The sequence below is a fragment of the Ornithorhynchus anatinus genome, chromosome 4 (assembly GCF_004115215.2).
Source record: "Ornithorhynchus anatinus isolate Pmale09 chromosome 4, mOrnAna1.pri.v4, whole genome shotgun sequence".
Classification (NCBI taxonomy): domain Eukaryota; kingdom Metazoa; phylum Chordata; class Mammalia; order Monotremata; family Ornithorhynchidae; genus Ornithorhynchus; species Ornithorhynchus anatinus.
Genome location: NC_041731.1, coordinates 117,562,802 through 117,584,862, shown reverse-complemented (window position 1 = coordinate 117,584,862; position 22,061 = coordinate 117,562,802). Strand labels below are relative to the sequence as shown.

The following is a 22,061-nucleotide window of genomic DNA, read 5'->3' as shown; positions in this document are numbered from 1 at the left end:
ATTTTTCAAGATTTGATGCTAATTTCCTTGCATTTTTGTAAATATAGCAATCTGCTCTCTTCATCATTGCTATAAGGGACTCAAATACCGATATGTTTCACCAAGCCAACCCAAATTTGGTCTAAAATGGCAGAGACTAATAGAAAGTATCATCACTTACCAAATATGAATCAGCACATATTTCTGTGTTTGAACACCAGATCCGCCGGGTTGAATTAGTACAGTGCTTAGTACAATGCCTGATACACAGTTACCACTTAACAAATACCATACAAAAGAGAATTGACATCACTGCCTGCCCTAAGTGAACTTATTTTCTTCTTCATTCATTCAGTCGTATTTATTGAATGCTTACTCTGCACAGAGCACTGTACTAAGTGCTTGGAAAGTACAATTTGGCAACAAATAGAGACGATCCCTACCCAACAGTGGGCTCACAGTCTAGAAGGGGGGAGATGGACAACAAAACAAAACAAGTAGACAGGCATCAATAACATCAATGTAAATAGAATTATAGATATATACACATCATTAATAAAATAAATAGAATAAGAAATATGTACATATATAAACAAGTGCTGTGGGGCGTGGAGGGGGATAGAGCAGAGGGAGGGAGTAGGGGCAAAAGGGCGAGGAGGAGGAGCAGAGAAAAAGGAGGGCTTAGTCTGGAGGAGGTGAGCTTTCAGTAGGGCTTTGAAGGGAGGAAGTGTGCTAGTTTGGTGGATGTGAGGAGTGAGGGCATTCCAGGCCAGAGATAAGACATGGGCCAGGGGTCGACAGTGGGACAGGCAAGAATGAGGCACAGTGAGGAGGTTAGCAGCAGAGGAGTGGAGCATGCAGACTGAGCTGTAGAAGGAGAGAAAGGAAGTGAGGTAAGAGGAGGTAAGGTGTTGGAGAACTTTGAAGCCAATAGTGAGGAATTATTGCTTGATATGAAGGTTCACAGGCAACCACTGGAGATTTTTGAGGAGGGGGGTGTCATGCCCAGAACATCTTGGCAGAAAGATAATCCAGGCAGCAGAGTGAAGTACAGACTGAAGCAGGGAGACACAGAAGGTTGGGAGGTCAGAAAGGAGGCTGATGCAGTAATCCAGTTGGGATAGGATGAGTGATTGTACTAATAAGGTAGTGGTTTGGATGGAGAGGAAAGGGCGGATCTTGGCAATGTTGTGAAGGTGAGACCGGCAGGTTTTGGTGACAGATTGGATATGTGGGGTAAATGAGAGAGCAGAGTCAAGGGTGATTCCACCAAGGTGGCGGGATTTTGAGACGGGAAGGATGGTAGTGCCATCCAGAGTGATGGGAAAGTCAGGGAAAGTCAGGGTTTGGGAGGGAAGAAAAGGAGCTCAGTCTTGGATATATTGAGTTTTAGGTGGCAGGTCTCCCCTACCCTCTTCCCCACTTAATTTCCCTACTGAAAAGGGGGTGTTTACATTTTTAAATTGCCACATCTTTGATTTATTTTCATTTGGAGATTTGTCAAATTTCCATCAAAAGTTTTCATTATTGTAGGCAAATGGAGGTGGGTCCTGAAAGGTGGGTGTGAGGAGGGAAACTGGGTTCAGCAAGGGAGTTGTGCAGGGATCCTGAGGAGGATTGAACCTGGTCACTCCAGGAAGAGATGGCTGGGACTGGGGACGAGAGGAGCTTAAGGAGTGGGTTGAGCTGTGGGTGTAGACACTCATTAAATAGCATCTTTTGCCTTATATATTACACATTATCCAATATGCATGATGGAACCAGGGTTGGGCCGAAGGTGCTGGGGGCTGTAATAAGGTCTGATCAGGGTACCTTCGAGGCAGAAAGAAGTGGGAGGGGGAGAAAATTTGAGGATTTTTCCTTGGCTTCTTTCCTCCCAGCTGCACTCCTACCTGGCTTGGAGCCAGTTGGCTTGGAGCACAGCGGTCTTGCCCATCCTTGTCCTGCCAAGAGCAGGCAGAGGACCCGGGGTGGATAGTGCCACAATAGAGGCAATAGAACAGGAGGATGACACCAAGAAGGAGATTGGCGCCCGGGCTCTGAGCCAATAAGAGCTAGTAAGGAACAGAGACATGGGGGGAGCAAAGGAATTTGGTTGTGTGGCTTGGCCTGACCCTCCTGCCCCCTCCACCCAGGGTACAATCAAGCAACCAACTTTAGTCTGGCCAGGGCCAAGAAACTCCCTCCCTGGACATCACGCATAAAGATTGCCCAAGAGTTACTTTTCTGTCCTGAGCAGAAAGACTCAGAAACCCTTCCCAGACCGTTGGATTTTCTTCACCCAATTAGCCAATAAGTAGTAATAATTGAGCACTTTCTGCAGAACTTCAAATACTATCTCTGTCCTCAAAAAACATATCTAATGATGGGAGATGAACACTAAAATAAATTTCAGATAAGGGAAGCAACAGAGCAGAACAGGATCCAGATAAGCCTTGTGGAGGAGAGGGGCTAGGCTGAGTAATTGCTTAGAAGATAAGGAATCTAATATGTGTGATGCATCGAGGAGAGAAATGAGGCAGGGAGAAGAGAGATTAACCAGAGGCAGCTTCCGGAGGACGTGTGAAGATGGAAAGAGGGATGGTCTGACAGATGTGAGGGGGGAGGGAGTTTCAGTCAGGAGGGAGGACATGAGTAAGGGGTCAGTGGTGGGAGAAATGAGAACAAGGGCCAGGAAGCAGTTTGGGGTTAGAGTGAAGTGTGACATGTGAAGTAGAGAAGCAGCATGGTTCAGTAGAAGGAGCCCGGCTTGGGAGTCAGAGGACATGGGTTCTCATCCCAGCTCTGCCAATTGTCTGCTGAGTGACCTTGGGCAAGCCACTTAACTTCTCTGTGCCTCAGTTACCTCATCTGTAAGATGAAGACTGTGAGCCCCACGTGGAACAACCTGATTACCTTCTATCTACCCCAGTGCTTAGAACAGTACTCGGCACATAGTAAGCACTTAACAAATACCATAATTATTATTATTATTATTATTATTATTATTATTATTAAGGCACAATCCAGCTGAACCTCTCTCCTATCTAGCAGATTGAGCCAGATATGAGAGGGATGTTGTTCACACTCAGTCGGAAAAGGCCCATTGACCATGAGTCCAATTAATCAATCAATTAATAAATAAATAGTATTTATTGAACACCTACATTGTTCAGAGCACTATACTAAGTGCTTGGGAAAGTACACTAGGCGACAATATGATCGCTGCCCAGAACCAGCTGGCATCTCATTCATCCATTCAGTAGTGTCTACTGAGCGCTTTCTGTGTGCACAGCACTGTACAAAGCAGCATTCTAGCTTCCTCCGGCCCAGCATGGGTAGATGGTCAAGCGTGGCACTCTAAGCCAGCCAGCCGTTAAAGCGGACGTGTCCTTCAACAAACCCATTCCTCATTCCTTCTTCGGTATCGTTCTCTTGTCCCTTAGGGTTCCTTTGTTCACCCAGTCAATGAAATGAGGATGGGAGAACTTCACTCGTCACTGACCGAAACTCCCTTATACCCACCCAAACTCGTCCTCCTCGGCAAAGACAAGAAAGGTACCCTCCCCAGTCAGCTGCTGAGGGCCCGCGGGCTCGAAGCGTGAGTAGTGAGTCGGAAGTCGAGAATGCCGGGACATGGGTTCCATGGTGGCGGGGGGGAGTCTCTCGTGATCGTCCCCAGAGCCCTGGCATGTCCGTTGGTTTCGCTTGAGTTCCTCTCCTGGTAAGTGTGTGGTTTCTGAGGTGCACACGTTTGGTAACCTGATTTATCCCCCCGTTGAATTTCAGAATCGACAGATGAGTCTGAAGTCGACAAAACTCACTGTCTGAATAACAGTGTTTCCTCAGGCACTTACTCAGACTACTCACCTTCCCAGGCGTCCTCAGGGTCCTCGAATGCCCGGGTTAAAGTGGGGTCCATGCAGGCAACAGCTAAAGATGCCGTGAATAATTCTTTGTGGGGTAACAGGTGTGTTTCTATTTTTCTCTTTTGCGTCCCCCCCGAATCCTTTGCTGCGGCCAGTCTTTGTGAGTGTCCGGCGAGGACGGCTCGCCTTTGTCCTAACCCTCTTGGTTCTCTCCCGATCCTGCCTGCAGGCTTGTGCAAACCTTTCCTCAGCCTATCGACTCGAAGCCATTGCTCAGCCAGCGCGAGTCCCTGCCATCGGGGAGTCTGCAGCCGCCGCAGCAGCAGCAGATACAGCAGCAGCAGATGCAGCAGCAACAGATGCAGCAGCAGCAGCAGCAGATTCAGCAGCAGCAGCAGCAGCGTCCCGAGCGACTCCCGATGGGCAATGCTTTTGCCGACAGCTGGACCGACGGCTCCCATTACGACAACACGGGCTTCGTTGCCGAGGAGAGCCCGGCGGAGAACGCGGCTGGGAGCGGGCTCCTGAACTCCAAGGCCAGAAGCTCAGCCCCTCACGGGCGTCGGCCTCTCCTGAGGCAAGACCGGATCGTTGGCGTTCCCCTGGACCTCGAGCAGCCCACCCACAGGAATCCTGCAGAATCTGAAGTGCCTCCTTCCAATCCTTGGCAGAATTGGACCCGCACCCCCAGTCCTTTCGAAGACAGGACGGCATTCCCTTCGAAACTGGAGACCACCCCTACCACCAGCCCTCTGCCTGAAAGGAAAGACCTCATCAACGAACCGGCAGAAATCCCCGGCCCGTTTACTTCCGGCGTGCCCTGGGAGTACCATGACTCCAACCCCAACCGGAGCCTCAGCAATGTCTTTTCCCACATTCACTGCCACCCAGAGGCTTCCAAAGGCGTTCTCTCCATGAGCAAAAGCACTGAGAGGCTCTCCCCTCTGATGAAAGATATCAAGTCCAGTAAGTTTAAGAAGTCCCAGAGTATTGACGAGATAGACATTGGTACATACAAGGTGTATAACATACCACTAGAAAACTATGCATCTGGCCATGACCCCTTAGGGATCCACGAAAGACCGGATAGACTGATGGGGCCAGAGCATGGTATGTCTAGTATGTGTCGTAGCCAGTCTGTACCAATGCTGGATGATGAGTTGTTGACTTACGGAAGTAGTAAAGGTGGGCAGCAGCAGCAGCAGCAACAACAGAAGCCCTCCGTGACCAAAAAAGTCTACCAGTTTGACCAAAGCTTCAATCCTCAAGGAGCGGTGGAAGTAAAAGCGGAGAAGAGGGTGCAGCCCCCATTCCAATCCAACTCGGAGTTTGTGCCACCGACCGGCAAGAGCGTCGCAAAGGATCTGGTAAGCCCTCGGGCTTACAGAGGCTACCCCCCGATGGAGCACATGTTTTCGTTCTCTCAGCCCTCCGTCAACGAGGAGGTCATCAGTGCACAGTTGGCCAGCCAGGGCTCGAGGGCGGGGTTCTTGAGACGGGCCGACTCGCTGGTCAGCTCCACGGAGATGGCCATGTTCAGGCGGGTCAGCGAGCCTCACGAACTGTCTCAGAGTGAGAGGTACGGCAGGCCTCCTCCCTACAGGGGAGGCCTGGATCGCCAAGGCAGCGTCTCTGGGACCGAGCCCCAGTTCCTCAAGAGGAACGGCAGGTATGAAGAGGAACATCCTTCCTACCAGGAAGTGAAAGCCCAGTCTGGAAGTTTCCCAGCTAAAAACCTCACCCAGAGGAGGCCGCTGTCTGCCAGAAGCTACAGTACTGAGAGTTACGGTACATCCCAAACCAGGCCAGTTTCGGCGAGGCCTACCATGGCAGCTCTTTTGGAAAAGATACCATCTGACTATAACTTGGGTAACTATGGCGACAAGCCATCAGATAACAGTGATCTAAAGACGAGGCCCGCCCCTGGGAAGGGAGAGGAGAGCTGTGGGAAAATGCCAGCAGACTGGAGACAACAGCTACTTAGACATATAGAAGCTAGAAGGTTAGACAGGGTATGTTTGGCATTTCTCTGTCAGAATATCATTACTGCCTTCAGCTTTGCGTTTTGATCTTTCCGAGCGCGGGATGTGAAGCTCAAGTGTCCGTGACTGGAGAAAGGTGGTCATCGGAAGTTGATTGATGCTTTAATGGAAGGTTATTGATGGTGGTGAAAAAATAAAGGGCCTGATGGAGGTGGGACTTTGTAGGGGGTGGTGCCAGATGAAATTTCCACCTTGATCCTGGTAACTCAAAAAAATTGGTCACTTCCCAGGGGTTTCTGGGGGTAGATTGATAAAGCACCTTGTTCCCTTTCTGGTGGGTTTTTTTCCATACATTCAGTTATTTCAGTTGACCACTTAATGAACAGTTATCACCACAGAGAGAAAATGGCAACTAGAATGAGGGAGATTGAGTATTTATTGAGGTAAAAATGCTTTAAACAGTTTTCTTTTTAAATCAAACTTCTAAATCCAAATTAAAGACTTAGACAACAGTAAGACTTGAGGAGGCTTGAAACCTACAAATTAGTCCATGTATTCAAATGGAAAAATAAATCTTGCTTACGTCAAATTAAGCAATATATCACTATAGGGAGTGGATTTAAACTGATTTAGTAGTTTAAGCTGCTCTTTGAAACCACCCAGAATTGTTTCTTTTAACCATTCAAATCTCAGCAGAGACAATTTGGAGCTAACCGAATGAGGGCCTTAACAGTTTGTTCCGTTGAACTTTTTTGGCATTCAGAATCACTTTTTTTTTTTAAGAACGGAATCTCTTGCCGTTGTTTAGATATTTCCTTTTGAATATGGAGGGGGTTTGGTAAATAGTGGATTCATCATTCATAGCTGCTTAATTTTGAATCTTCTGGCTTCAAAGCCTTTAATTTAATGTATTACATGCAACTGATGCTTTTTCAGTCCCGCGGGGAGATAAAATAGTAAGGACAGATTACAGAAGCTATTTGGATACTGTTTGGCCCGGATACAACACATGTTTATCTAAAACACTAAAGGAGATGGATATGTGAAGAATCCGAACACCCACAAAATTCAGAATTTCACCATCAGAGGTCTGTCTTCAGTTTTCTCAGTCTTTGCAGCTTTGCACCCCACTACTAAAGACTAATGAACAGTGAAGGCAGCTAATGTTTCCAGACCCTGTTAAGGGATTTGAGAGAGTTTGGTAGAAGTTCAAGGGAGCTATGCAGGGAAAGGAATAGTCTCCCTCCAGTCACTTTGGCTCTAAAAATTCTGTCTCAGCCATGGCTAGGTTATTTCTCAGTGTCTCCGATATCCCCCTTTTTCAGTAACTTCCTGGACACCTGGCCTATCTCCCTACACTAGTGTCCACCAAGAGTCTGGATTTCTCTCCTAGTGCTGGTTCTGGCCTGTTCCTGCTCCCAGTTTAGTTGAAAGTGACTGACGTACCCTCAGTCAAAGCTCAAAAGACCCCAACCACATGCCCCCAAACTCTCAAAAGCCATTTTTTCCCCTCAATTTCCCCCTCTCCTTGCCCCCCCCCCACTATTTCCTTCCTCATGGGACTGAGCTGCTGTGCTATTCAAGCTGCCAAACTTGCTTCGAGCTTGGCTGTTCCTGAAGGAACCCACTGCAGAGTCCTGGCCCTCCCAAGTCAGTTTTTGATGGGGTTGAGGCAGCTGGGCTGTTGGCATTCCCATCAGAGGCCGAGCCGCCGTAGAAGCAGGGCTCTTCCCCCTAAAGTGGCAGCCTCAGGCCTCCTGGCACCCACACTCCAAAGACAACAAGGGCCTCCTTTCTTCTAGCCTGGCTAGACTTCAAGCAACCATCTTCTCCACTCACCGCCCCTCTGTGGGCGATGGAACTTTAGGGAGGCCCAGCTGTCTGAACAGCTTGCTGGCGTTCCTGCCAGCGGAGAGATGAGATGTTTGACTTGAATGGACTGTGAGCTGTCACTGCCCCCTCGGGGTCTAAAGCCCAACTTCTCCCCACAGCATCCCACCTCGTTTCATTCATAAAGGAAAAGCTCATGTGGAAAACATGAGTCCATCTGTCTGACAAGGGCTGAAAAGGAGAGGTGGGGAACTCTCTGAGAAGCCAGCGAGGAGTCCTTTTTGAGAGAAATTAAAGCCTGCGATGGGGAGTTGTGCACAATCTCTGTAAGGTTAGCTGTTCCCATTCATCTCAGTGTCATTAACCTGACATGAGAAATAATATTTTATCCAAGGTGGTCTAGAGATTAGGAGGGCAGAATTATATTGGAGCTTTATGCAGGTTCAAAATCAGCATCCCTCCTGTTTTAGTTAGCAGAGGGGGAATCAAAGGAGGTGAAATTAAGGTAAGGGCACAGACAGGTGGAAGCCACAGGGCAGACACTGAGGGTCTCTAGAGTGGACCCAGAGTGGCCCATCAGAAGCCCTTGGACTTCTGGGCCTGGGCCTTGGACAGCTAAGGAGTGGTTTGGTTGCTCCTTGATAAATCCCAGTTAGGAAGTTAGGCCTACAGCCTCCCAAAAGGAAAAGAAGAAAAGGGGTTGGGGAGGGAACGGTACAAACCTTACTAACAGCACCAGTTGCAGAAAAACAGTTGCACTGTTGGGAAACTGGATTAAAATAGATCTAATTATGCCCCTGTCCATCAATGAAACTTTTCTCCCCTAATTCTGAGATTACTAGTTTCGCATAAAAAGTATGCCCTTTAGAACAATTATCGTTAAAATGCTGAACCATTGTTCCTTAGTTTGAAATTTTTATTGTTGGGCTGAGGTAAAACTGAATTGCAAGATTGAATACTCTTGATTTCAGAGGCTCTCCCTAAAACATGAAAAATTGAAAGTGATCAAATCCATAATTACTATTATGTTTGCATTCCAAAACTCCATTCTCCCTAAACAAGTCCATGGAAGCCTCTCCTTTGTGAGTGTGTCTTGTCAATAGAACTGTAAAGCCAGGTAAAACCTGGTTCCGCTAGAAAGTAGAAGTTCTGAGAGAAGCAGAGGCTTTTCCAACTACTTTCGTATAATATCTCCTTTCCAAAGTAACTCTTGAGTCTCTGCCATTCTTCTTTCCGGAGAATGTCCGTTGATATTTTTGTTTTACATGTTTGTTTAGCTGTGGATGGTTAAGCTTCACTGTTCTTCAACATTTTGGCTTTTGAGAAATACCGAAAATAGGACATTTTAAAAATAGTCCAAAATGATTTTAAAGGAACCCTTCTGGCCTGTAGAACACATCTGATGTTCTTAAAGGGCAGCTCTTCGAATAAATATTTTAATGTAGATTTTCATCATGCCTAACAGCAACATTGCTATGCATTTTCCCCATTTTCATGCATCCTGCTGACAGGAAAAATAAAGAAAACTTCATTTAGATATGATATATATTTTCCTCTTCCATTTCCCTCATAACTAAAGATGAGGGATGTACAGAGGCAATTGAGACCATTAGTTTAATAGTAATAATATTTAGTTTTAGTAGCAGTGTTTATTAAGCACCTAATGTTTGCAAAGCACTGTACTAAGTGCTGGGGGGGGGGGGGAAGATGCAAGGTGAGACTTAGGTAGTTGAAACATTGGGGTTTTGGTGTTCATTTTGCCTTCCTCAGTGTGAAATATTCAGCAACTTTAGCAGGTGATAAAATAAGCCTCTCACTGCTTTTGGGATTTGACCGCAAGAGTTGTCAAATTGGGCAAAGATTATTGAGTGCTGAGCCACCACTTTGATGGCTAGGAAGAAAGATTAACAAACATGAAACAGAATGTATCTCATTGGCTTTTTGTCCGTCTTGTAGTTTTGGATGGTATCCATCATGCGTTTAACTGATTCCCTTACTGACTGCTTCTGTCCAAATCTGATGCATGCTTATTTAAAAAAAAAAGTTTGCCTGCTTAAAGTAAAACTTACTGAAGTTAAGCCTTTTCATGTAATAATCAGTTTGCTGTGCATGTGTTCACCTCCCTATCACGTGGTTATTTCCTCTACTCAGAATGCTGCTTACAAACACAACACTGTTAACCTTGGCATGCTGTACACTGGACGTTTTTCAGCAATGCATGCAGGCAGAAGCATGACTTTAGACTTGCAGCCTAGATCTAAATTTGAAAACCAAATACATCAAGAGCTGCTTCTTCAGAAAGTAAGTATGGACTGGCCGGAATATATCAGAGTCCTAAAGCTATTTACTGTTATTTGCTCTCTTATGTTTGAATTCGGAACTTCAAATCATGCTTGTATTCCCTTCTCCAGTCCAAAAAGCTTAGGTGGAGATTACTTCTGCTCTTCAGCAGTGCACCTCTAGACACTCAGTAAATACCATCCAGGTGATGGATTGAACGTTATTTTGCTAGCCGATAACCTTGCTTTTTGGATTGACAAGTTTATGTGGCTGTCTGTGTTGCTTGGGCTCTTCTGTGGTCCAGACTGTGACCGAGTGTTACCTTTTGTGGGCGATACATTCTGGGAACGACGCTGGAATTTGTGCCTCAATTTAGATGCATCTTGTTTAAAAAAAAAAAAAGGTATCAAAAAATCCTCACTATTTACAAATCCCCCAAATATTTCACCCTTTTTCCTTTGGTGGCTGCAGGAAATACATGGAAGTCAAAGAAATGAAACCAGTCTTGTTCACCACTCTCTAGCAAGGTACTCCCACCAGGCTGGTGGGTAAGAAAATGGCTATTTACCAGGTAGTTAATTACCCAGATCCACACATTTATTCTCATGCATGCACAACTCAGGGATTGCCCTCCCACCCCCCTCAGCATTTCCAACTTCAAGGACTAAGGGCAAGGAATCACGGAATCAGCATTTTTCTTTTTATCACTGTGCGATCACTCTTAGACCAGAGACAAGTTCCACTATGTAGGACCACAAAGTTAAGCTGGGGAACTCATTAGTCCTTTGGCATTTCCATCTCCTGGATTCTACCCATTCAAGCATTTTATTATTCACATTTCACTTCAAGCAATAGTGCCCCAGAAGTGAAAAATGAGTATTGCTTTATCTTTGTGATATCTTCACCTCCGTGAAAGAATACCTTCACTTAGCTATCATTATTATCATGGTATTTAAGTGCTTACTTTGTGTCAAACACTGTTCTAAACCCTAGGGTAGATAAAGTTAATCAGCTCAGACACAGTCCCTGTCCCACGTGGGTCTCACTGCATAAGTAGAAGGGAGTACGGGCATTTACATATGGGAAAATTGAGGTGCAGAGAAGTTAAATGACTTACCCAAGACTTCACAGCAATCCCCCTGGCAGAGTCAGGATTAGAACCCAGGTCCTCTGACTCCCAGACTGTGCTCTTTCCACTAGGCCATGCTGCTTCTCACATATTTTTTTGGTGGAAAAAACAGCTATGAAAAGCAGATAAGGAAAACCCAATAACAAAAGCCTTAATATAATTTGTAGATATGGGTAACCCAGATCCAAAAAAAAAAAAAAAGTACATATGATAAAAATAATGATAATAATAATAATGGTATTTATTAAGTGCTTACTATGTGCCAGGCACTGTACTAAGTGCTGGGGCGGATACAGGCAAATCTGTTGGACACAGTCCCTGGCCTACGTGGGGCTCACAGTCTCAATCCCCGTTTTACAGCCGGATCCATGGATCCAGATCTGCTTTCCTGCCCTACCCTTTCTGTCACTCCTCTCCTCCACCATCACACCAAGGATTGTGAAGACAAAATAGACAGTCTTTATTTCCCAATGAATATCCATATATATATTTGGATGTTACTACTCATTTGAAACTAGAAATTAATTTAGCCACTAGGAGAATTCCACCCAGTAATTCATGGGTTTTTCCAGAGGGTTTACATCCTCTGATGTAATCAAGAGGTGGGCTCAAATGGGGTCATTTAATTTCAGTAATATTGTGTGGTATTTGATCATTTAAAATACAATATTTATAAATAAGAAATTATTAATTCTTTGCCTTTGAAAAATTGTGTGGTCAACTGAGTGGCTGAAAAGAAAGCAATATAAGAGATCTGTGGGTATGAGGAGTGTACCTCTCTGGCTTCATACCGTAATCAAATTACATCCATTTTTGTGTGAATTAGAGACAGAATATGCACTATGAATTTATGAAGTATAGTAAGAGTTCATAGTAAATATTATAACCATTTTATATCACTCTCTTAGATTAGTTCAATATTAAGATATTAACAGATCAAAGCCTTTATAGAATGGTTTTACTTGATACAGGATTCATGGTAATGCTTATTCTAGATGACCAGAAGATTGAACCTTTCTAGTTACAATCAGAATTTGATAACAAGATGCATAAAACAGATTCTTAATTTAATGTATAAGTCCTCTCATTCAACTGTTTGATTTTTCAGATGTAATCTGCTAGAATAGCTTGCCACTGTATTTAGAGCAAAGGGGAGTGTAGCATTTCAAAAATGCCAGTGGCTAGAACTGCTCTTTTGATTTTGCATATTGGTAACACAGAAAGGTGGATTTTACCTCAGATGCACAGTGATTTCTTCAAACTTTTCTGAACTCTAGTATTGGGTTGGGATGCACTAAATCATAGGGTGAAGATGAGAAGTACATACTGCAATTTGTATCTTCCCCAGCTCTTGGCATCTAATAGGAACTTAATAAATACCATGACTGCTATAATGCACTTCTAATCCTGACTGTTCTGCCAGTTCCAAAGTGGTTTGCTGACAGGTTTGGATGATAGGGAGAGAGCCTTTCAGCTATGGAGAAATTGGCAGTGGCTTTTAGAGGACTCTGTACCAATGGTAATGTTATGGGTGGAGTCATTCAGTCCCCAGGTCTGCGACAGTTTTGTTTTGTTTATTTATTTATGGTATTTTTTAAGTGCATACTATGTATCAAGCACTCTTCTCAGTGCTGGGTAGATACAAGTTAATATGGTTGGAGAGAGTCCCTGTCCCACATGGGACTCACCATCTAAGTAGGGGGGAGAACAGGTTTTGAATCCACATTTTATAGTTGAGGAAATTGAGGCACAGAGAAAAAATTACTGTATTTGTTAAGAGCTTACTGTGTGCCAGGTACTGTACTAAGCCCTGGGATAGATCCAAGCAAATCGGGTTGGATACAGTCCCTGTCCCATGTGGGGCTCACAGTCTCAATCCTTATTTTACAGATGAGGTAACTGAGTCCCAGAGAAATGAAGTGACTTGCCCAAGGTCACACAATAGGCAAATGGCAGAGTTGGGATTAGACCCATGTCCTTCTCCCTCCCAGGCCCATGCTGTATGCACTACACCATGCTGCTTCTCAAAAATAAGTGACTTGTCTTAGGTCACACAGCAAGCAACTGGAAGAGTTAAAATTAGAACCCAGGTCCCTGGCTCCTAGGCCTGTGCTCCTCCACTACATCATGCTGCTTCCCAATATTTTGTAAAAATATTTTCAGTGGCATTGTGAAAATGTTCAGGTTCTAAAGGAATTTTCAAAATCATGCTCTTTATTTTGCCATTGTGGGCATGCTCTTTCAGAAGCAGCATGGCCTAGAGGATAGAGCATGGGTCTGGAAGTCAGAAGGACCTGGGTTCTAATCCCAGCTCCACCATTTGTCTGCTTTGTGACCTTGGATAAGTCACTTAACTGCTCTGTGCCTCAGTTACCTCATCTGCCATCAATCAGTCATATTTTTTGACTGCTTACTTTGTGCAGGGCACTGAACTAAGCACTTGGGAAAGTACTATATAACAATATAACAGACACATTCCCTGCCCACAATGAGCTTAAAATGGGGATTAATACTGTGAGCCCCTTGTGGGACATGAAATGTGTCCAACCTGATTAGGTTGTGTAATAATAATAATGTTGGTATTTGTTAAGCACTTACTATGTGCCAAGCACTGTTCTAAGTGCTGGGGTAGATATAAGGTAATTAGGTTGCCCCACGTGTGGCTCAAAGTCTTCATCCCCATTTTACAGATGAGGTAACAGTGGCACCGAGAAGTTAAGTGACTGGTCCAAAGTCAAACAGCTGACAGGTGGCAGAGCCAGAATTTGAATCCGTGACCTCTGACTCCTCAGCCCATGCTCTTTTCACTGAGCCACGCTGCTTCTCCACCCTAGTGCTTAGTACAGTGCCTGGCACATAATAAGCACTTAAATACCATTAAAAAAAATCTGCTTCCTTTCATGTTCAAAGTTCCCCTTCTTTCTTCACAGAAACCTATAGCACAGGAGAACGTTTCCCACTTTATTAAGTACTTACTGGAATCGTAAATATAATTACCACCATAGAGAGAGTTTTTTTCAGTTCTAAATTCAGCATGAATCTATTTATCATCTACTTGAGGTCACTCAGCCAATGTAAATTCTTCCTTTCTCAGAGCAAAGTAAAAAAGGCTCAGCCTTGAGGGATTGAACCATTCTACTAAATTTATTAGTGGATTACTTACCTTGTAGGAAAGAAATTTCTCGCTCAACAGGGAAATCTATGTATTGTCATCTCTCAGATGGCTCTGAACAGAGAAGGCAAGTAAATAGAATGAGATTACGATCCCATTTCAGTGCTGAGGGATTCCCTCCCCACTATCATAACGCCTTCCTCCATTCAAATCCAACTTGCAGCAGATTGAAAGTAGAGTGATCAGTGGTTGCTGTTTCATACCCTTCCACTTCCTTCCCTTTAAATTGGTTTGAAATCTTCGGAAAAAATCAACTCCACTTATCATTTTTGAACCTGATAACAAAACAACAGGTATTAGGGATATAATTGCGAGGGATAGCCGGGCCTGTTTTTTATTTGACTTTTTGTCTCAGAATCAATTCGTTAGTGGCAGCTCAGAGCCCTCAAAACAATTGAGAATGACTGTATGTTTTACATTTGAAATGCTGCTTCTAACTTTTTATCTAGGTCAAACAGGTGCACAATTGCAATTTATATGCAATTCAGTCAGCGTCTATCAAATGGATAACTTTAACTGGGAGCCAGATTCTCTGATCACTTAATGCAAATATCGCCAGAAATCCCTCTTCCCACACCCCATTTCCTGTTAATTTCAGGAGCCAGCAAAATGTTTCCCTATTCTCCCCTTTTCAGGAAGATTTGAATCACCCCTCCAATTAAAGTGCCTCATAAAACCACCAGCCTTATCCTTACTGATAAAATACTTTTTTTTTCAGAGAATTCCTTCCAGTCGAATATTCAGCTGGAGTGTCTTTTAGCTCTCTATGCCTGCTTTGGAACATAAGTGTCATATCATTTTCTCACAAAGTCCCCAGGATAGCTCAGCAGTCGCCATGAAATTTGGTATTCTTTTTGAAAAATAGGAATCAAGGGCCAATTCTAAATTTGCCAAGCCCGGAGACATGTGCAATGCTATCAATTTATCTCTTCTGCCTCCTTTCATTTTTAAAGCATTTTTTTAAACAATTGCTCATTAGGAAGGCAAGCCCATTCATCCAACAGAAAACCGAGGATTGTACAAAGACCCAAGTAACACAGACGTAAAAACCTTGGCAAAAGCATGGTATCTTTGCCTGAATCGCTGTTCCACATTTATTGCCAGGGATTGCTTGACTAGCTCAGATCCATAGATCTGGCCAGAGACAGCACAAGAAACTGAGAAACAAGAGGAAAGGTTAAGATTCTGGGCAGGTTTTCCTGTTTTGGGGTGGGCCCACTCCACCCGACCCTGACCTGACCTCTGGCTTCAGCATCTCATTCCAATTGGACCCTGTACTTCAGCATCTCCAGTGTATTTTTCTACCTTGTTCTAACATCCTTTTGATTAACTAGCCATGCTTTTTCTGGTGCAGTGAAAGCGCCTCGGTCCAGACAATGCAAAAAACTCATAACTGAAAGGATTTTGAACAAGTGTGGATACTTGTGGAATTTTTGTGGTTAAAAAGAAGATTCTTTTTTTTTTGAAAAGCATGCCCCAGTAGCTTTAAAGCCAGTAACAAAGGAAAGGATAGAGCTCCAGTACATTGCCATTTTAAATCTGCTGCTTTCTTGTTCAAGACAAGGTGCCTTCTGATGAACTCAGAAAGGAGCTTAGAAGATTCCTCAAGTAGCGTGAAAGAGTGGAGGGGACACAGATCTTTCTAATCACCATTGAAACCCCAGTAAACCATTTCCTCAGCATTGATAAGTAACAATATCAATGGGGACATCAAGGAGAGGGACACAAAAGGCATTTTTTGAAGACACGTCTAATGAGGAAAAAGCCTTTCTATGCATCTGGACAAAATGTTATAGGAACTGAAAATAATGAGAACAAACTCATGATTCAGACTTCAAGTACATTTCCAGGGCACTTAGAAGGATAATGGTACAGGGAGAAGTTTTATCAGAAATTGGAAGAAAGAAAAAGACAAGACCAAGAACACAGGCAGGGGAAATGGAGGTCAATCAATTAATGGCCTTTATTGAGCACTTACTGGTGTCAGAACACTGTACCAAGCACTTGGGAGAGTACAATCAAATAAGTAGGTACAATCCATGCACCAAAGAGAAGCAGCGTGACTTAGTGGAAAGAGCACGGGCTTGGGAGTCAGAGGTCATGGGTTCTAATCCTGACTCCACCACTTGTCAGCTATGTGACTTGGGGCAAGTCACTTAACTTTTCTGGGCCTCAGTTACTCATCTGTAAAATGGGGATTAAGACTGTGAGCCCCACGTGGAACAACCTGATTACCTCGTATCTCCCCCAGTGCTTAGAACAATGCTTGGCATATAGCAAGTGTTTTACAAATACTATAATTATTTTTATTTTAATTATGTGGAAGGTAACCCCAATGTGAATGAACACCTGAGTATTGAATGTATTTTTATGATGTGGCTTTATATTTAAGATTTCAGTAGCATGATATTTATATGGCATTATTAAAACCTCTTCCATCTTGAACTTTTTGACCAAATTAGTATGTCCCAAAATAAAAAAATCTTGACGATCTTAACATGGACACTATCACAACATTTTACAAGATATGGGAATTTTCCCACCTGAAGGCCCAGCATCTGAAAATTGATCATCATCTAATTGCTTGGATTTCAAGGATTAGGGATGAATAGACACTTATATCTTGTTTCTGTTCCCCAGCTCATTTTGGGCAGGGAATGCTACTGTTTTATTGTTATATTGTACTCTCCCACTTGCTTAGTACAGTGCTGTGCACACAGTAAGCATTCAATAAACATGATTGATTGATTAATAGCATTAAAATAAGCTTGATGTTAGCTGTGGATCTTTAGAAAAGCAACTAGTCTGATTCTCCACTTTTCCCTACTCTTTTTCCATATGCAAGAAGGGGGCAACTTAGCATAAATTCCTGCATCTACCATTTGAAGTAACTCCAAATATGGCCCCTCTCCCAATGTACTTCCTGGTTGTCAAAGCTGGGAAGGACGAGGAGAGGAAGTGGAGGAATGGGTAGAGCTAACTATAGTGAACCACCAAGAATTCTTCATGGATTCATTGGTGACACACTGCATTCTCCTGACCATAGTTCCCTGTGCTTTACAAAGGACATAGACAATGTTTTTTAGAAATGAGGCAGCTAGATTGCCACTTCCAAGAGAAAGTAGCTTGTTCTCCCCTTCACCTAGGCAAAGTCAGGCAAAGTAGAATGTCCTGTAAACCTCAGTCCCCTCACCAGAGCCACCCCCATGTCCCCTCATAAAGGAGAGAACCAAGCTTGGTGTGAAGTCAATGTCCTTTTTATCATTTTGGCTCTTTCATGAATTACAATTTTGTATCACTAAACTGTGAGTAACAACCCATAGAGTTTTTTCCAAGGTATCTAGCATGAATCCACAAATTGGTGATTTCCACTGAAATTCAAGACTTGGTAATCTTAACCAGTAAACCACGTGATCTGGTTCAGATTCAATGTGGTTCCACAGGGGGACAAACCTGAATGTATCGATATCTAAAAGCTACATATTGCCTATTATGTAATCACTAAATACGTCCTTACCATTTTTACAATAGACCCCATCCCAGCAAAGCAACATTCTAGACAATGGACAAGAAGACATCTCTCCTAGTGGCCAGTGGAATCCTTATCCGCTTGGGAGACGAGACGTGCCACCGGACACCGTTACTAAAAAGGTAACCAACTTCCAACAAAGATTCCTAGGAATTTACTGGAGTGTGGTATCTATAACACAGCTGGTAACCCTGATTAAAAAGTCTCTAGGGAGAAATAACGTCATTAAGGATTAGTGAGCACCAGTGTGTGTGGAACACTGAACTAATCACTTGGGAGAGTATGAAAGAAGAAAAGGAGTAATTCTTCTTCTTATTGTTGTTGTATTTATTAAGCATCAACTCTGTGCTCAATCCTGTGGTAGATACAAGGTAATCAGTTTGGAATCAGTCCCTGTCCTCCATGAAGCCACAACCGAAGAGGTAAGGAGAGTAGTAGTATCCCCATTTTAATCAGTCTCTGGTATTTATTGAGCATTTACTGTGTGAAGAGAACTGTGTGAAGCATTTGGGAAAGCACAATAAGAAAATGGATGTAATCCTTGCCCTCAAGGGATTTACAATCCAGCCATATCTCCAGGTTAAGGAAATGGTACTTCCAGACCCAGGTATTAGGGTGGCTACCCATTGGGCACTTAATAAACATTCTGGATTGACTTATTGGGTCCTGCCTATCCTGAAAAAGAGTGGGATTTCACACCGAGATAGGATTTTCTTTCACTGAAGGCAGGGTGGGATCAGTGGGTTGGATAAAGAGTCTGGGGAAGGACAGAAATGGGCAGGTGGGGAAGAAATCTGGCAAGGGAGAGAGTCAGGAAAACTGGGGAAAGGGTTGGGAGAGGGCAAAGATAGCTTTGGGGGCAGGGGAGCTGGAGAGAGATGGAGAGAGCTCCCCAGCCTCCTTACCCTTTGTCTAGATCAGCCTCCTTACCCTTTCTCTAGCTCTCCCCATCTCTCTCCAGCCTTTCTCACCCTCTCCCCAGCTTTCCCCATACCCTCCCAAGCTATCCTTGCCCTCTCCCAACCCCCTCCCCATTTTCCTGACCCCCACTTCCCAGATCTCCTCCCCACCTGCCCATTTCTGTCCTTCTCCAGACTCTCTTTCTATCCAACTCACTGATCTCACCCTGTCTTCGGTGATCAGAAACCTTCCAAACATGAACTGAAGAGATCAGGCATCTGAATCCTCCTTTTGTCTATTTAACATGAGCAGTGAGATACGTACGGGATGACTTCATAATGGCCTAGTTTGCCCAACTCCTCCACAGATGAGTTTCTTATGACTGGAGCCGGACAAGCAAACTGGGAGCCTTTCCCTCCCAACCCTCCAAGCTTTCCCCCAAACTGACAGTGGGAAAAGAGTTCCCACTCCAACCCCTCTTCTCTATGTCTTCGGGAAACCCTGAGACAATAATCCAGAAGTCCTGTTACCTATGATGAGAGTAGTGAACAAGCCTACAAACGAGTCAGATAGTTGAGGTCTAAACATGTATTTTGGCCTAGATTTTCGGGATATTTCCAACTCTAATGTTGGGGGGACTAGATCTCCAGTAAATAAGGTGTCTGACTGACCCAGGGACCTCCAAACACACCCATTCAACCAGTTCTCTCAGCCATACAGCTATGAGCTGACAGATTCCAGGTTGAGAAGATGCTTCTGTTGGCTCCTGTTCTGCAGGAAGCATGCAGAAACAGTGGACTCACGTGTATTTCCTGAATTTAATGCAGAGATAGAAAATGGGAGCAGCAACTACTGAATTACTGGGATAATTGACGCAGGTAAACACAAGGATAAGCTCTCTTCTCGCAGCATCCTCTCCTTGGTCTGGTTTTCATGGGGATGGTGGTAGAAAAGAGGGCCAGATAGTACACTTTTTCACTCATGGACAAGCACTGTACTCACATTAGGGACAGCGTCTGCATGGTGTTGCTGGATGAGGCAAAGTGTAGTGACAGTTTCTCAGACTCTACTGTATCTTCGCAGGTGGAAGAATTTTTGACAACCTTTCAGAAGCCTTCCCTGACTAAGCCTCCCTTTGCTCTTTTCCCACTCCCTTCTGTGTCTCCCTGACTTTGTTCATCCCTCCTCCCATCCCCACAGCACTTAGGTACATATCTATAATTTACTTATTTATATTAATGTCTGTCTCCCCTTTAAGCGTGTAAGCTTGTTGTGGGCAGCGAATGTGTCTGTTCATTACCCTGTGATCTCCCAAGCACTTAGTACAATGCTCTGCAACAGTAAGTGCTCAATAAATATGACTGAATGAATGAACGTGCCCCCCCCCCACTCTAATGAAGAATAATAATAAGGATAATAATAATAATTAGTGGTATTTGTTAAGAACTTACTATTTGATAATGATAATGATGGTAATTGTTAAGCAGTTACTATGTGCCAGGCACTGTACTAAGCGCCGGGGTGTATGCAGGTGGGGCTCACAGTCTCAATCCCCATTTTACAGATGAGGTAACTGAGGCCCAAAGAAGTGAAGTGACTTTCCCAAGGTCCCACAGCCGACAAATGGCAGAGGCAGAATTAGTACCCATGACCTCTGACTCCCAGACCCATGTTCTATCTACTACACCATGCTGCTTCTCTTGTGCTGGAGCCCGGGGTACATTCAATGTAAGCAATCCCTGTACCTCATGGGACTTTTTTTATAGTATTTGTTAAGCGCTTACTCTGTTCCAGGTGCTATACTAAGTTTAAGAGTAGACAGATGATAATCAGAGTGGACATAGTCCAGGTCTCACATTGGGCTCAGAAGTTGAATTCTCATTTTGCAGATGAAGGGAACTGAGGCACAGAGAAGTTAAGGGACTTGCCCAAAGTCACTCAGCGGACAAGTGGAGGACTCAAGATTAGAACTCAGGCCCTTTAGCTGCCAAGCCCCTGCTCTTTCACTAGGCTATGCTGTTTCTCCATCCAAGGGGGAGAGAGAACAGCTGTTTCCCAGCCCTGAGGCTTGGCTTCACTCGAACGTCTTTAGACAGAGTGAAGAAACGAAAAGAAACGACACCAAAATAAGAAAGGAAGCACATTTGAATTATCTTGCTACTCCTTGGCCAGTCTTTCCCATTCAACTTTCATCATAGAAAAGCTCTCACCATCTTATACCCTGGCCTGTGGAGAACAGGGCTTCATAGTCTTAAACATTAGAGGATAAGCTCCATGTGCATAGGAAACATGTCTTGTGATTCTGTTAGTTTTGTATGTGGTACTCAATAAATGCTAAACCGACACTGGGTCACTTAGAGCTTGAGGAAGAGGCAGCCATGGCATATGATTTGACAGACAAAAAGAGAAAGTAACAAAATAAAGTCTCAAATTTAAAACTCTATAAGAGTTGAATTAATGTCACAAACCAAATTAACATTCAGTAGGAGCTAACCCGAGGGAATGAAGATGTTAATTTGACTCTTCATAATATGCAGTTGTTTTACAGACAAAAGGTGTGATTGCTTTATTAATGTTTATTTTATCAGATTTCTATAGCACCTTCCTTTCAAGGCTGTAGTGTCAACTTTTCTAAGACAGCGAACAGTTCATAAGCATCCCTGCCACCAAATTGTCAACAAGAACATTAGTTAGTGAACAGAGAAGGAAGAGAAGAAAAGCAGAAATGAAGTGAGATAGTGAGGGAGAAGTTTCCGAGACTCTTTCTCCAAGTCTTGTCTCAAGTTCTCAGGCCTGGTAGTAAGAGGGATCCGGGTTCTAAAATCCTGGCTCTTCCACTTGTCTGCTGTGTGCCCTTGGGCAAGTCACTTAATTTCTCTGTGCCTCAGTTACCTTATCTGTAAAATGGGAATTAAGACTGTGAACCCCACTCTTCACTATTGGTTTCTAAGCTCTGCATCACCTTGCCCCCTCTTACCTCACCTCCCTTCTCTCCTTCTACAGCCCAGCCCGCACACTCCGCTCCTCTGCCACTAACCTCCTCACTGTGCCTCGTTCCCTCCTGTCCCGCCGTTGACGCCTGGCCCACGTCCTACCTCTGACCTGAAATGCCTTCCCTCCTCACATCCGCCAAACTAACTCTCTTCCCCTCTTCAAAGCCCTACTGAGAGTTCACCTCCTTCAGGAGGTCTTCCCAGACTGAGTCCTCCCTTTCCCTCTGCTCCTCCTCCCCTCCCCGTCGCCCCCGACTCCCTCCCCTCAGCACTGTATATATTTGTACATATTTATTGCTCTACTTATTTTATTAATGATGTGCATTTATCTATGGTTCTATTTATCTATTTTGACGATAGTGATGCCTGTCTACTTGTTTTGTTTTGTTGTATGTCTCCCCCTTCTAGACTGTGAGCCC

The 22,061-nt window shown here is 44.1% G+C and overlaps 1 protein-coding gene across 3 annotated transcripts in view; it reads left to right on the top strand.

Annotated features, from left to right (window-relative positions):
• Window positions 1–22,061, top strand: part of LRRC7 (leucine rich repeat containing 7) — a 551,725-nt gene that overhangs the window by 444,070 nt on the left and 85,594 nt on the right. The window contains exons 19-23 of one of the 3 annotated variants that reach the window (XM_039911926.1): window positions 3,405–3,516; window positions 3,748–3,928; window positions 4,057–5,839; window positions 9,791–9,940; window positions 17,752–17,871. In XM_039911926.1, coding sequence (XP_039767860.1) covers window positions 3,405–3,516; window positions 3,748–3,928; window positions 4,057–5,839; window positions 9,791–9,940; window positions 17,752–17,871 — 2,346 coding nt within the window. The remainder of the gene's footprint in view (window positions 1–3,404; window positions 3,517–3,747; window positions 3,929–4,056; window positions 5,840–9,790; window positions 9,941–17,751; window positions 17,872–22,061) is intronic. The other 2 variants (XM_039911928.1, XM_039911927.1) reach the window with 2 other exon arrangements.